Source organism: Aulonocara sp. 'chitande type north' Nkhata Bay, linkage group LG9, assembly GCF_057382095.1.
Source record: "Aulonocara sp. 'chitande type north' Nkhata Bay isolate Kocher_YH1m ecotype deep benthic linkage group LG9, A_spYH_male_GT1.1, whole genome shotgun sequence".
NCBI classification, from domain to species: Eukaryota; Metazoa; Chordata; class Actinopteri; order Cichliformes; family Cichlidae; genus Aulonocara; species Aulonocara sp. 'chitande type north' Nkhata Bay.
Window position 1 is genome coordinate 12,848,929 of NC_141352.1, and position 15,184 is coordinate 12,864,112.

Genomic DNA, 15,184 nt, shown 5'->3' on the forward strand with positions numbered 1-15,184 from the left:
GAAATTATAAACTATTTGCACAAATCTCCTGATAACAGAAAGCAAATTAATCATTGGTGCAAAAGATCAAACTGGTTTCTTGTCTGAAACAACCAGAGCAGGAAGTTAAATCAAAATCATCTAACACAGATCTAGTTGACATGAAAGCAGAACAAGCAAAACTGTTCTCAACTCACCAGTGAGAAATACCCATAAAAATCATGATATACACCAGTTTGTCCTACTGAAAACGTTAGGTCCAGATGAACAGAATCAACTTTTTGGGATTTCCTTACCTGGATGATTGAGCACGCATCAAGGTATTTACAGAAGCCACAGATTCTATTGAATTCTAATATTTCTAAAATCAATGGGTTTTAAGATAAAGGGCCTAATGTTCACCCCATACCTACCATTTACTAAAAGTACAGAAAACAGAACAGAACAGATCAGAATCCTGATATCCTGTCAGCTCAGTCATTGATACTAGCTACTATTTACAATATCTGTGATATTGAACATTAACTGTTGTAAGGCTCTCCACCTTGGCTGATGTGTGAAGGAGAAAGCACACACCCACCTGTGACAAGAAACCAAACATGAGATTTCATTACACTTTTTAACACCAAATATGTTTGAGACTCAATAAAAATGACGCATGGAGAAAGTATTTTGTTTTAGCAAAGTCCTCATTTATTGGAAGAAAAATCATTACAGATTCATGTTGACTTTACAACAGTTACACCATATAAAAAGTGGACTTTATCAATCACTCACACAAGCCTTAATCTACCCCACCAACTATGACCAAGCTAATTTTTCCTGGTTTTGTAAAAGTGTAAATGACGAAGAAGTTCACTGAGTTTTATCAAACCTGCCTCTGTGTTAACTTTTAAATAACTTTACATTAAAATGAAAACATAAAAAAAATAACATTAGCGTCCAGTATATCAGAAATACCAATCTTAAGGCTTCAGAATGATAGTTGAGAAATGAAAGAGAGATGTAACAGTAGCTACAGCCATCTTTAGCTGTTAGCAAGGCTCTCCGCTTTCTCTGTAAAAACTTGCACTGTGAAGTCCAGGGTCGTTCATATTCCATGCAGTGCTTAAGACACCGGTGTTGCAATCATAATGTCCGTTGCCTGGTGGCATCGACCAGCCAAACATCTGGGGTGAGTTGTGGAGGGTCCATTGAGGTCCAGAGACAACATTGCCCACAGCATCAGGATAGTGGGCCTGATTATTTGCACCCTTTCTCATGAAGCTGATGTCCAGTTGTTCGCTGAGTGAGGATGCTCCCTGAAACTGAATCACAGACAGATGCACAGTCAGTAAAACCACATTACAGAGTTCTTGTTTTAAATTATAATCAATACGCTTCATCTAAATGAATTCCCCAGATAGTGACTGAATTAAAAACAGTTCTTTTTAATAATTGGAGATACTTACATGAAGCGGGACGCCCTGATTGAGATGATGAGAATCTGGAATCTTCCTAAACTTTCTTCTTCGGTTTTGAAACCAAGTCTTCACCTAAAGATGGAGGGAAGCAGAAGAAATTTAATGAGTACAATAGACCCAACATTCAAAACGAATTCAGTTCCTTGTGTTCTAGTAACCTTGAAAAACACTCACCTGTTTGTAGGTCAGTCCTGTCAGCTCTGCCAACTCTGTCATCTCTTGTGGGTCAGGGTAAATTTTCTGATTAAAGTGATGGTCAAGAGTTTTTAACTGGCTGTCTGAGAACAGCCCTCGGGTCCTTCCTTTGAGCACCTTGGCCTTTTCGTCCTTCACACACATAGTACTTGTGACAGTGTTGCTGCCCTCCTGGTTTCTTGGGGAAGCAAAAACCAGTTCCTCCTCCGTGACGGAGCTGGAAACAGCTTCAGCAGCCTCAGACATGTTGTTGCTCATCTCCTTAGCGAGAGCTGCCTCAGCCCATGCTGCAAGTTCTTCCAAGGGAAGACTCCCTTGCAGGCTGCTGCCAGAAATCCACAAGTCTATGAGGACAGAAAGACAGAGGCTAAGTAAGCACAAATATATATGGTCCACATGGGTCACCGTGGCTACTGATATGTTTTGGCACAGTTGAGTTTTTTAACAGAAAATAATACAAAAGGGATCAACTGATGAGCCTTAATCAATTTCCCACACACAATGTCACTTGATTTTACTTGCTGAATTATTAAAATGTGCCACCAGATGTTGCCAATTAGAAAGTTTAAAAAGTGACTCAAAGCCCAGATGGTCCTGAAGTGGACTCTCTGTTCAGCTGTGGAGGGAGAAATGGTGACTTCTGCCATCAGGACTTACAACACAGAGTGAAAGGGTATTTTTGCTCAAAGATGTCTTCGAGGTTAGCCAACTCTGTTCACATTAGCTCACTAGACAACAATGCTGAGTACATACCTGGAGAAAAGTGCATCCCATAATCTTCCATCTTTGAAATCCCAGTGATTAAAACAGGAAAGCTGGAGAAAGTATATCTGCTGAAAGAGCTCCAAACCAGGCAGGAAGGTGCTATGTGTCCTAAGACTGACTTAAGAGCAATTCTGGGCTTTTAAGGAGGTTTGTGGGTGTGGGCAGGAATGTGGGGGGTTGAGCTTCTTCTTTTGTGAGGTACTTTACAAAGCAGTCAGGCAGTTTCTACCAACTGGCATCATTTACATTTCTTTAAAATACTGTTTCTCAGGTCTGAAAAAAAGAAAGTGCAGTTAGAATTTTATTATTCTACACATTGTAAACCAGAGTTGTATTTAACTCCAGTAGCATCATTAGAGTGACTTAAGAACAATACTCCTGAGTCAGAAACTGTACAGTTCTGTTTTGTTTGATGAAAAATAGATAAGAAGTTTAAAAAGTCACATTTTTTATACTCCTATGTAAGTTAGTTCCAGCAGGTAAAGGTGTGGGACTTTTATTGGCTGAATCAGTTTTGGGTTAATTCTATAGGACTAGATTGAGCTACATGAAGAGAAGAACGATTTATTTTTTTTTACTAAAAACTCACAGAAACCTGATATGCTGTCAGACATACAGACATACATTACATGTTATTTCTTTCGTTCTCTTTTTTTTATCCTGATCAAGTTCTAAATGTTGTGGGACAAAGATTTGTTTGTTGCTTTATAAATTGTGTGTAGAGGTCTGAGGTCAACCAAGTCTTTAAATTTAAGAGTATTTAATGAAAAGGCTGAAAAGTGGGTTTGGTGGTTCTGTTGAAGCAGTTTTATTTACGATCGTAAGTCTGTTATTTATCATCAGTTTATTAATGATAGAATTTCTACGACTCCAACATAGTATGAGTTTTGTTTTGCTCATATCCAGTGAAATATGATTGCAGAAAAACTCTTCAATTTCTTAAATTGATTTTCTAGTTCATTCAGAAGTTGTTCCATGTTACTTCCACAATAACTTTGTATCGTCTGCAAACAATATGACTTCTGTGTCTTTGCAGTTACTTCAAATTAAGACATGTCAATACAAACACCTTTACCCTCACTTATCTCTCATGGCCCTGGTGCCAACTGTCTGCATTGACTTGATAATTAATCAGAGGTAGCAGGGTGTGATACAGGAACTCTAAAAGACACATTAGCGTATGTTTAGTGGTCACTGGGTGAACTGGGTGTGTCTCTAATTCTGAATAAGCCAGAGGGGGCCAGATGCATGTGTCTATGGGGTTTATGATGGGCGTTGGTGTGGCTCATTAGCCTTGCTATTGTTTTACAATGTAGAGGTGAAACTACCATTTGCTACCTTATAAACTCAGTAATGTTCTCTACATGATCACAAAGATCTAAATTAGAGGTGTAAGTCATTGTTTGTATGTAATATTGGTTTAATTTGGCTTATTTTAAAACATTTTTATACATATCAGGTTTCAATACTCACTGAAATAATGCAGATTTCATGCAAAACATATTTAAAACTGAGCTGTATTTGCTCTGATACATTTGAAATTATAAACTATGTGTACAAATTTTCTGATAATAGAAAGTAAATTAATCATCGGTGCAAAGATCAACTTGGTTGCCTTTTCTGAAACAACCAGAGCAGGAAGTTAAATCAAAATCATCTAACACAGATCTAGTTGACATGAAAGCAGAACAAGCAAAACTGTTCTCAACTCACCAGTGAGAAATACCCATAAAAATCATGATATACACCAGTTTGTCCTACTGAAAACGTTAGGTCCAGATGAACAGAATCAACTTTTTGGGATTTCCTTACCTGGATGATTGAGCACGCATCAAGGTATTTACAGAAGCCACAGATTCTATTGAATTCTAATATTTCTAAAATCAATGGGTTTTAAGATAAAGGGCCTAATGTTCACCCCATACCTACCATTTACTAAAAGTACAGAAAACAGAACAGATCAGAATCCTGATATCCTGTCAGCTCAGTCATTGATACTAGCTACTATTTACAATATCTGTGATATTGAACATTAACTGTTGTAAGGCTCTCCACCTTGGCTGATGTGTGAAGGAGAAAGCACACACCCACCTGTGACAAGAAACCAAACATGAGATTTCATTACACTTTTTAACACCAAATATGTTTGAGACTCAATAAAAATGACGCATGGAGAAAGTATTTTGTTTTAGCAAAGTCCTCGTTTATTGGAAGAAAAATCATTACAGATTCATGTTGACTTTACAACAGTTACACCATATAAAAAGTGGACTTTATCAATCACTCACACAAGCCTTAATCTACCCCACCAACTATGACCAAGCTAATTTTTCCTGGTTTTGTAAAAGTGTAAATGACGAAGAGTTTTATCAAACCTGCCTCTGTGTTAACTTTTAAATAACTTTACATTAAAATGAAAACATAAAAAAAATAACATTAGCGTCCAGTATATCAGAAATACCAATCTTAAGGCTTCAGAATGATAGTTGAGAAATGAAAGAGAGATGTAACAGTAGCTACAGCCATCTTTAGCTGTTAGCAATGCTCTCCGCTTTCTCTGCAAAAACTTGCACTGTGAAGTCCAGGGTCGTTCATATTCCATGCAGTGCTTAAGACACCGGTGTTGCAATCATAATGTCCGTTGCCTGGTGGCATCGACCAGCCAAACATCTGGGGTGAGTTGTGGAGGGTCCATTGAGGTCCAGAGACAACATTGCCCACAGCATCAGGATAGTGGGCCTGATTATTTGCACCCTTTCTCATGAAGCTGATGTCCAGTTGTTCGCTGAGTGAGGATGCTCCCTGAAACTGAATCACAGACAGATGCACAGTCAGTAAAACCACAATACAGAGTTCTTGTTTTAAATTATAATCAATACGCTTCATCTAATTAAATGAATTCCCCAGATAGTGACTGAATTAAAAACAGTTCTGTTTAATAATTGGAGATACTTACATAAAGCGGGACGCCCTGATTGAGATGATGAGAATCTGGAATCTTCCTAAACTTTCTTCTTCGGTTTTGAAACCAAGTCTTCACCTAAAGATGGAGGGAAGCAGAAGAAATTTAATGAGTACAATAGACCCAACATTCAAAACGAATTCAGTTCCTTATGTTCTAGTAACCTTGAAAAACACTCACCTGTTTGTAGGTCAGTCCTGTCAGCTCTGCCAACTCTGTCATCTCTTGTGGGTCAGGGTAAATTTTCTGATTAATGTGCTGGACCAGAGTTTTTAACTGGCTGTCTGAGAACAGCCCTCGGGTCCTTCCTTTGAGCACCTTGGCCTTTTCTTCCTTCACACACGTAGTACTTGTTACAGTGTTGCTGCCCTCCTGGTTTCTTGGGGAAGCAAAAACCAGTTCCTCCTCCATGACGGAGCTGGAAACAGCTTCAGCATTGTGTTGATGCATGCTCAGTCATCAGGTAAGTAAATCCGTAAAGGTTGATTCAGTTCACCTGGATGTAATGTTTTCAATGGAAGAAATGTTTTGTCACTCAAATGAGTGACTTCTTCAGTCTGAGACCTTTTGGGATTTAAGACTCATCAATTTAACTTTTGTTTATTATTTCTATTAGAAAGTCGTGCCAAAACATATCAGTAACTGACCCATGTGGACCATATAGACTTGTGCTTACTTGTCCTATTGTGTCTTTACCCTCACAGACTTGTGGAGATATGTCAGCGGCCCTGAAGGGAGTCTTTCCTTGGAAGAACTCGCTACATGGGCGGAGAGTGCTCTACAAATGGAGATGATCAACAAAACTACTGATACCTCTGAGGCTGTTTCCAGTTCAGTCTCAGAGCAGAAACAAGATTTTGCTGTCCCAAGAAGCCAGGATGGCAACATCACTGCCACTCTGCACCCTCCCAGCACTGCTCCAGAGAAACCTAAAGGAAAGGCCCGGGTGGTGTTCACAGAGAGACAGTTGATTATTCTTGTCTAACACTTTAATGCGAAACATTACTATGAGCCAAGAGAGATGAAACAGCTGGCACAGATGACAGGACTGACCTACAAACAGGTGAGTGTTTTTCAACTTGTTAGAATCTAAGAAATTGAATTTCGGGTCCATTGTACTCATGAAATGTTTTCTGTTTTCTTCTATCTTTAGGTAAAAACTTGGTTTCAAAACAGACGGAGTAAGTTTAGGAGGAGGTCACATCCTCAGCATGTGAATCAGGGCGTCCCACTTCATGTAAGTATCTCCAATTATTGAAAAGCCCTGTTTCTGATTCTGTCATTATCTGGGGAATTGATTGTATTTAATGAAATGTAATGTCAATAATTTAAAAGAAGTATTCTGGTTTTACTGACAGTGAATCTGTGGTTCAATTTCAGGGAGAGGGACAGCCCCCACTCAGGGAGTTGTATACCCAGCACCTGGAGGTAAACTCAATCACAAATGGTGCATATTATCATCATGCTGTGGACCATTTTGCAGCTGGACCTCAATGGACCTTCCCCACCTCGCCCCGGATGTTTGGCTGGTCAATGCCACCAGGCAACGTCAATAAAGGAGGCTGGAAGTATGACTAAACACTAAAGTTCATCTAAAGAATCTGGACCTGGATCAAAGATTTTCCCAGGAATACCTCAAATAACATCCCTAGCTCAAAGCCCTAGCTTTGAATACTTCATCTTAAAAAACCCGAAATGATACATTGAAAAGTTTCTGCCTCTGTGATTATCTTCCTAAGACTCTAAATGTTGGGTTTGCTTTTAATTATTCACAAGTCTGATGTTTGGAGTAAAGCCTCCAAAAAGCATTTTATTGTCACCTTTTCTACTCTCTGCCCTATGAAACTGAAGTCTTGAAATGAAACATGCAATGTTATTAAATCTTCCCCTTACTGAACACCTGAAGTCAGCTCAATTAAAGTGTAGGATGCTGCTGATGGACATGCATGTTTGTATCAGGGCTGTGTTGGGATCTGTCAGGGGATGTTACGGATGGGGCATGGTGGCTGGAGGTTGCCAGGTTCTTGCTCACAATCCCACCGATGATCATGACTGGGAAGCGTACCAGCAACCAGGCGCCTTGCAGCAGGAGCACGGTGGTGTCCAGCAGAGCCTGAGTGGAGCTGTCAGAACAAAGGAGCTGCAGGAATGAAACATCAAGTTAATAAATGAGCAGCACTGAGTCTAATAATCCATGTAATGTTGTCTTTGAGAGTTTCTGAAAAGCATTATGCCATGAGGTGTTTTTTAATTTTCTGAATGTGAGCAAAGAAATTCAAAGTGAATACAGATTAATGAATACATCATTAACTGAATGAACGTGGATTGATATTGTACATTCAGCTATTAGATGATGATAACACCAGAGGTGCCCAACCCAATCTAACACTGTATATCTGAAACTATGACAGGCACGAAGTCATTCACGCCTGCTCAAATACTTTGAGTTTATCATCTAAATGTTACAAACAAACTTGGTGTGTTCGACTACAGTGCCGTCAACCTCTGAAGAAATTACAGCCAGAAGATTCCTGCTGATGATGTCACATTTTCAAGAAATGTTATAAAGAACATGGCAACTTTATTAGTCACACTTTGGTAGCACCAGGTTGGATCTTCTTTTGCCTTCAGATCTTCTTTGAGTCATGATTTACATTCAACAACAAGCTTAAAACACTCCTCAGACATTTTCATCCTTGTTGACATGACAACATGACACAGTTGCTGCAAATTAGATGGCTGCACATCAATCATGTGAAACTTCTGTTACACCACATCCTAAAGCTGCACCATTGTATTTGAGTTCAGTGAAGTCTATGGGCTCAAATTGTGGTCATAAATATTTTGTACTTGTAAACCAGTTTTGTACTTGGCACACACAAATTCATTTTAAACATACAAAATTGATTTACAAGTACAAAATATTTATGACCACAATTTGAGCCCATAGAAGTCCTTGTGATGTTGAAGAAACCAGCTCCAGATGGTCAGAGCTTTGTGACATGACTTATCCTTCTTGAAGCATTCAGCAGAAGATGGCACACAGTCAGTTCTGACCTTTCAAATGTTACATCAGAAATTGAAACTCATCACACCAGAAAACATCTCTCCAATCTTCTGTTGTCCAACTTTCCAAGTTTTTTTGACCTGTAGCTCGAGTTTCCTGTATTTAGCTGACATGAGTGGTACTTGGTGTGGTCTTCTGCTGCATCTTGCTGATGTGCATTCAAAGATGCTCTTCTGCACACCTCAGTTGTAAAAGTAGTAATTGTAGTTTCTGTTGTCTTCTTTCAATTCAAAGCAGTCTATCATTCTCCTTCAGGGATTCTAAAGGCCCTAAATGTTCTCTCAAGGTCGCACTTTGAATGTTGTTTATTGGCAAAAGATGAGACTCACTTATATTTATCAGACTGAGACCTGGCTGCCATGGATTCATGAGTGGGCTGGCTCTCACAGGAAAACACCAAGATGGCAAATGTGACTATGGCAGCACCAATACAGTCAGAAAAATCCTGAGTGCAAAAAGTATTTCCATCAATGAAGAAAGTTGTTCAGAGAGCTTGGATCAGCTGGAGAAACTGTGTTCAACGTGCACACACTTCTGAACCTGCACTGCTGCACTAAAACAAAGACAGTTACAATATCTACACAGTGCTAGTCTATATAAGACAATGGAGGGATCTGAGGCTGACTTTGTGCTTCTAGCTGGAGTCCAGCCTTTTTAATCAGAAGAAGACTGACTTGGGAAATAATGAACAGTAGATGGCAGTAACACACCAGTGATGCATCTAGCCTGCCAAACCCAAAGAAGAAGAACATGGCAGCAAGATTTCTGAAAGATTCACTCACTTTTCAACAATCCCACCAAATATTGTAGATCATGATTGTAAGAGGCCTGTCTGAACTTAATATACAGATTTCATGCTGTTGTTAACTGTGTCATTTCTGATGGTTATGTTTAAGAGGTTTGTATTGAAAGTATTTTGTGATAGTTTATGGTGGGTCATGTGATTTGGGCGGTATTGATTGCTTATTTTAGGCACCTGTTCATGCAGTGTCAGTTGGAGCAGAGAGGATTGCTGAGTTTTTGGTTCTCTTGCGTGTAGAGCTGGGCGATATGAGATTTTTTCATATCACGATATGTTTTTTTCATTTCAGGCGATAACGATATCTATCACGATATACGCCAAATAACTATATTTGTAAGATTTAAATGTGCCGTTGCTCACAAGTAAAATGTGAAATAATCAGCAGCTTGTTTTGATTTAAATATTTATTTCTCATAATAAGTTCAACAGGGTAGATGTACTTAAGGAACATGTGACTTTTTCAGATAAATAAGGGCAAATATTGCAAACTACACAAAAGGCAGCCGCTAAAGCGTTTAAGTTTCAAAATAGAACAAATGAAACAGACTAAATTGTCAATTCCACTTAGAAACAAAATATTAATTCTAAAAATAAATCTTAGTTTGTTTTACAGAAGAACAGACAAAACTGACTAACTTTTGTCAATATCAAATAAACTGAGAACTAAAAGGAAATTCTCAATCTCTCCTTGTTGTATAGCTGAGCTTTTCAAACAGTTTTAACAGTTACTTTAGTCTGACAAAAGCCGAATGACGAATTAGCGCTTCCAGTCAGAGACTGAGGCTACGTCCACGCGTACACGGGTATTTTTGAAAACGGAGATTTTCCGTTTTCGTTTTAAAAAATAATCCCGTCCACACATAAAGGCAGAAATGAAGGAAAACGCTGCTATGAACATGCCAAAGCAGCAGGTGGCGCTAGATTCCTAACCGTGCAGAAATGTTGGCCAATCAGAAGTCTAGAAGCCTCGGTGGGAAAAAGTAAACAAAGCTGGGGCATAGAAGCAGAACAGAGTCGTATGTGTGGACGGACAGTAACTGTGTGTATATGTAAGCATTTAAACACTGCAGAGAGTAGAATTAACAGTATTGTAGAAATTCATTTCACCGAAACAATAACGTGGCGCACAGTGTGACGCATGCACCAGTTTATTGTATTTCCAGACTTGCTTTCGGCACATTTACAGTGCACGCTACTCTGTTTTTTGTCAGACTTGAAATAGCCGAAATACCTTCACACTACGGAGCTTCTATGGCTCTTCCGTTCGACAATCTCTCCGGCATTGGAACCATCATCTGTTTTCTCTAGTCGGCACACTCATTTCCTCCATTACGCGCTGGCTCCATTACCCGCTGGCTGCTTCCCAAACAAACACACGTGCGGCTTGGCACTTGTGCTGTATGTAACAAGTCACGCGACGTGACACTGCGGCTGTGATTGGTTCGGCTCTGCGCTACTTAGTTTGGATTGGCTGACCTTTTTTTTTTTTTTTTTTTTAATTTTAAGAGGACAAGAGCGGCGAGGTCTATCGCGATAGCTTAATTTCTCTATCGAGTAAAAGTTATATCGCGATACATATCGTTATCGTTCTATCGCCCAGCTCTACTTGCGTGCTTCGCTTTAGTTTGTTTCCCTTAGTTTTCTTCTGTTATTGTTAAAGATTTAAAGTTCTTTTCTGTCTCAGTGAATCACTGTTTTTGTGGAAGGCGTCACAAAAGTATTCAGGTCCAGTCTCACCTTCTCAGCAACTTTTCATTTGATCCTGAAGTTGCTTAAATTTGCCAACAAAAATCCATCTATGGAAGAATCTCTACATGGAGCATGGCATCAAGGATGGAGAGGATTAAAGTCAGCAGATGTGGATCCAGACACGGAGGTAGGCCCTGACGGTTAAATAATTGCTGAAGTGAAGTTAGAAGCTTCATTTACTGGTGGATGTGCACAATAAGCTGCCCTGTTAATTGAAAAGATTTGGCATGCATAGCCTGTTTGGGGCTGTTGGTCTGCAGGATTGTTTGCTGCTGATTGCTGAGAGTTGAATGTGCGTGGGCACCGATGATGGTGTTTGTACTGAAATCTTGACACTGCTTTCTCCCTCCACAATTGAACAGGGAGTCCACTTCAGTCCAGTTTGAAGAAACTGGTTTAAGCTGTTGGGAAGCATGAATCAGATGGTTGGGTGTAGAGCATCTGTTTAAATCTCTTTGGCACATTTCAACATCAATCTGGTATAGATCCACTCAGATGAAGATCTTGCACATTGCACTCACTCTGGCCTCAGTTAAAAAGGCCCTCAGCAGTCAATGGTTTGGTCAAGAAGGTGTTGAGATTGACCTACATGCCTTTAAAAGAGCTTCAGCTCTCCCTACATGAATGTGGCAGAAACTCTTGGAACATTACACTGTCTTGAATTAAAGGTGGATGTTGGTTAGTTAACAGTTTGATTTTGGTCCTTTTCTCTCAGTTGAATTGATAAACGGCTTTCGTCTTAAAATCTACTACTCGTTGTCAGTTTCTTTGTCTCTCGCCACGGCATCTGACAAAGAGATGCTCTACAGTAGGGGTAGGGAACTCCAGGCCTCAAGAGCTGGTTTCCTGCAGATTTTAGATGTGTCCTTGATCCAACAAGGCTGAAATAAATGGCTAAATTAGCTGCTCAACATGTCTTGAAGTTCTCCAGAGGCTGGTAATGACCTAATCATTTGATTCAGGTGTGGTGAACCAGGATGAGATCTAAAACCTGCAGGACACCGGCTCTGGAGGACTAAGGTTCCCTACCCCTGCTCTACAGCCACAGACTCTGGTCAGGAGAAGAGATTTTCCAGTGCCTACTCTCCTGGGTTCAGTGGGTGAAGTTGAACAGGTACATCCTAATGCAGTTTATGAACACATGACTGGTTATCATGTCTTCAACTCGCACTGAGCCTGACATCAGTGTGGTTGTTAATGCTGCAAAACAGGATGGTTTAAACAGATGCTTCGAAACCTCTGCAACAAACCACCTGCTCCAGCAGAGATACTTAAACCAGTTTTGTGTTCCAGTCTGTGAAGCTGCAAAAATGGCAGACTGGAAGACTCTGATGGCTTTCATCAATCAGAATCTCAACAGGTATGTACTCAGCATTGTTGCCCAATGAGCAATGTTCAAGTGAAATCTGGTGGCAAATTGTAGGAATGCAGCCAACGTGCAGAGTGTTTGTGTGATGCTATTCTGTATAAGAGTGAGCAATTTAGCCATTATTTAATTACTTTTTTGGTATCATTCAATGTTCTAAAGTGACTTGTGCCAAAGCATAACAGTAAATATGCTGGCCCATGTGGACCATATAGTTATAATCATCCCTCCTTTTTTCTCTTGTCGTTTTTTTTTGTTTTTTTGTTTGTTTTTTTTTTGTTTAGGCGAAGACTTGTTGTCAGAACTGAAGGAGGAAGTTTAGGAAAACCAGCACATGATGTAGAGAAATTTCAGCACTGTGGCTCGACAGGAGCAGGTCCTGCCTTACCTGAACACCTTTGTCAGTGATGGAGCTTCCTGTTTGTATCCAAACACTGGGTCAGTTAAAGAGGGTGGGGGGGTAAAGAAAGGCCACTTCCTCCCTTGTGTTGGTGTAGCTGAAGTTGTAGAAGTTAAATATTGCACAGTACTGTGTCAATATTTTCTCCTCTTGCCTTTGGTGCAGTTTATCCATCTAGATTATTTTGGTATGGACAACCCACTTTTGTAGTTTTCTCTGAGCTCCGTGTCTCTGAAAAGTAACGTTTCCATCCTAAAGAAATCCAGACTGTGTTACAGATCTACTGACCTTGTAGGAATTCTTTTCTTTCCTCTGAACTACATCTGCTAACCATATCAGTGTCCTGGAGGAAGCACGTAAAGGCTTTGAACAAGAAGCTTGACTTCATGACAGGCTTCATGCTTCTTTGTAGTTGGCAGGTGTAGACACTGCACCAGATTTCTGAGTTTCAACAAATTCATGCATTTCAATAATATTTGGGACTAGAAAAGGTGGCAGTCAAGAAACAGGCAGTGCTTCATTTAACAAAGTCAATATTTACAGCAGAAAAGATGCAGGTCTAGATCATTGGCTTTAAATATTTATTAAAAACCCTGGACTAACCTCCAGCCTTAAAACATGTTTAGCATAAAAATATTAACAGGTGTAATTAAGACATGTGTGCACAAAGTCTTTCAAATACAGCCTCTGTCATGTCAAGAAACATGAACAGAACATTTAAAATGGCTGTCAGATAAAATCCACAGCAAACCTTATATGCTGCCAGTGCCAGCTAGTTTCCATGTTGGAAAAACACAGATGATGTGGAAGTGCTTTAAATTTCTCTGAAAACCACCAGCATGTGGGTTCACAATCAGACCTCCACACATCATATTTCTGCCATGTTGTTTTTGAGACCAGTATGGCAAAAATCCTCATCTTGAGGCTCCAGAATGAGAATTCACAAACAAAAGGGGGCAGTAACAGCAGCTACAGCCATCTTTATGCTGTTAGCAAGGCTCTCCACTTTGTGTAGAAACTTGCACTGTGAAGTCCGGGGTTGTTTACATTCAATGCGGTGCTGAAGACACTGGTGTTGCAATCATCATCTACATTATTTCTACAATTATTGGAAAATGAAACAACACATTTTCATCTCTTAATGTTATATAAAAAAACCTGTGATGGTGCTCTCTCTGATTTTCCAGTTTGTGTTTTGGATAGACTAAAATGTATTTACAATAGCCAGAGCCGACTGAATTCAAATATTTCTAAAATCTAATGGATTAAAAATAAAGGACCTAAAATTTACCCTGACTTCTATTTACTAAAAGAGATCAAATCTGAGACTCTGCTATGTTGAGCTACATAAAAGCAGAAATAGTAAAATTTAATACAAAAAAGCTGATATACATTAGTGTCTGTAATTAAAGGAGCATTAGCAGCTGGCAAGGCTCTCCACTTGCTCCTTCAAAACTTGTATTGTGAAGCCCGAATTTGTTTACATTCATACCAGTGTTTAAAACAACAGGGTTGAATTCATATCAGTTGTCCAGTGGCATCGACCAGCCAAACATCTGGTGTGGGGTTTTTTTTTTTTGGGTTTTTTTTGGGTTTTTTTTTTTTGTGGAGGGTCCATTGAGGTCCAGGCACAACCTTGCCCACAGGATGATGATAGGGGCCCTGATAATTTGCACCATTTGTGATTGAGTTTACCTCCAGGTGTTGGGTGTACTCCCTGAAACTGAATCACTGAAAGATGCAGAGTCAGTTCTTGTGTAATTATAGTCAATACATTTCACCAAATGCAATTAATTCCCAAGATAATGACTGAATTAAAAACAGTTCTGTTTAATAATTGGAGATACTGGCATGAAGTGGGACGCCCTGATTGAGATGCTGAGAATCTGGACTCCTCCTAAACTTTCTCCTTCTGTTTTGAACCAAGTCTTCACCTAAAGATGGAAGAAAACAGAAAATATTTAATGAGTACAATAGACCCAAAATTCAAAATGAATTCAGTTTCTCATGTTCTAGTAACCTTGAAAAACACTCACCTGTTTGTAGGTCAGTCCTGTCACCTCTGTCATCTCCCGTGGGTCATGGTAACGTTTTTGGTTAAAGTGATGGACAAGAGGTTTTTATCTGGCTGTCTGAGAACAGCCCCCGGGTCCTTCCTTTGACCACCTGGGTCTTTTCTTCATTCTCTCACACAGTGCTTTTGACATTCTGGTTCTGTGGGACAGCAAAACTGTTCCTCTGTGACAGAGCTGGAAACAGCTTCAGCAGCCTCAAAGATGTTGTTCCTCGTCTCCTTATTGAGAGCACTCCCCACCCATGCAGTGAGCTCTGCCATGGGGAGACTTCCTTCAAGGCTGCCACCAGAACTCCACAAGTCTATATGGTCCACATGGCTCAGCTCATCTGTGGTGCCATGACTCACTGTAGAAAAGCCAA

At 39.8% G+C, this 15,184-nt stretch overlaps 2 protein-coding genes across 2 annotated transcripts; both read right to left on the bottom strand.

The window, feature by feature from the left end:
- Positions 1-1,013: 1,013 nt before the first annotated feature.
- Positions 1,014-2,421, bottom strand: LOC147321797 (homeobox protein ceh-30-like). Its single transcript, XM_086305127.1, has 4 exons — positions 2,391-2,421; positions 1,617-1,981; positions 1,431-1,514; positions 1,014-1,286 (listed from the first exon to the last, which is right to left on the bottom strand). The coding sequence occupies exons 1-4, from the start codon at positions 2,419-2,421 to the stop codon at positions 1,014-1,016; spliced, it is 753 nt and encodes a 250-aa protein (XP_086161253.1).
- Positions 2,422-4,937: 2,516 nt separating this feature from the next.
- On the bottom strand, positions 4,938-5,814 carry LOC147321798 (homeobox protein DLX-6-like). The gene is made up of 3 exons (XM_086305024.1): positions 5,545-5,814; positions 5,359-5,442; positions 4,938-5,210 (listed from the first exon to the last, which is right to left on the bottom strand). The coding sequence occupies exons 1-3, from the start codon at positions 5,812-5,814 to the stop codon at positions 4,938-4,940; spliced, it is 627 nt and encodes a 208-aa protein (XP_086161150.1).
- Positions 5,815-15,184: the final 9,370 nt, after the last annotated feature.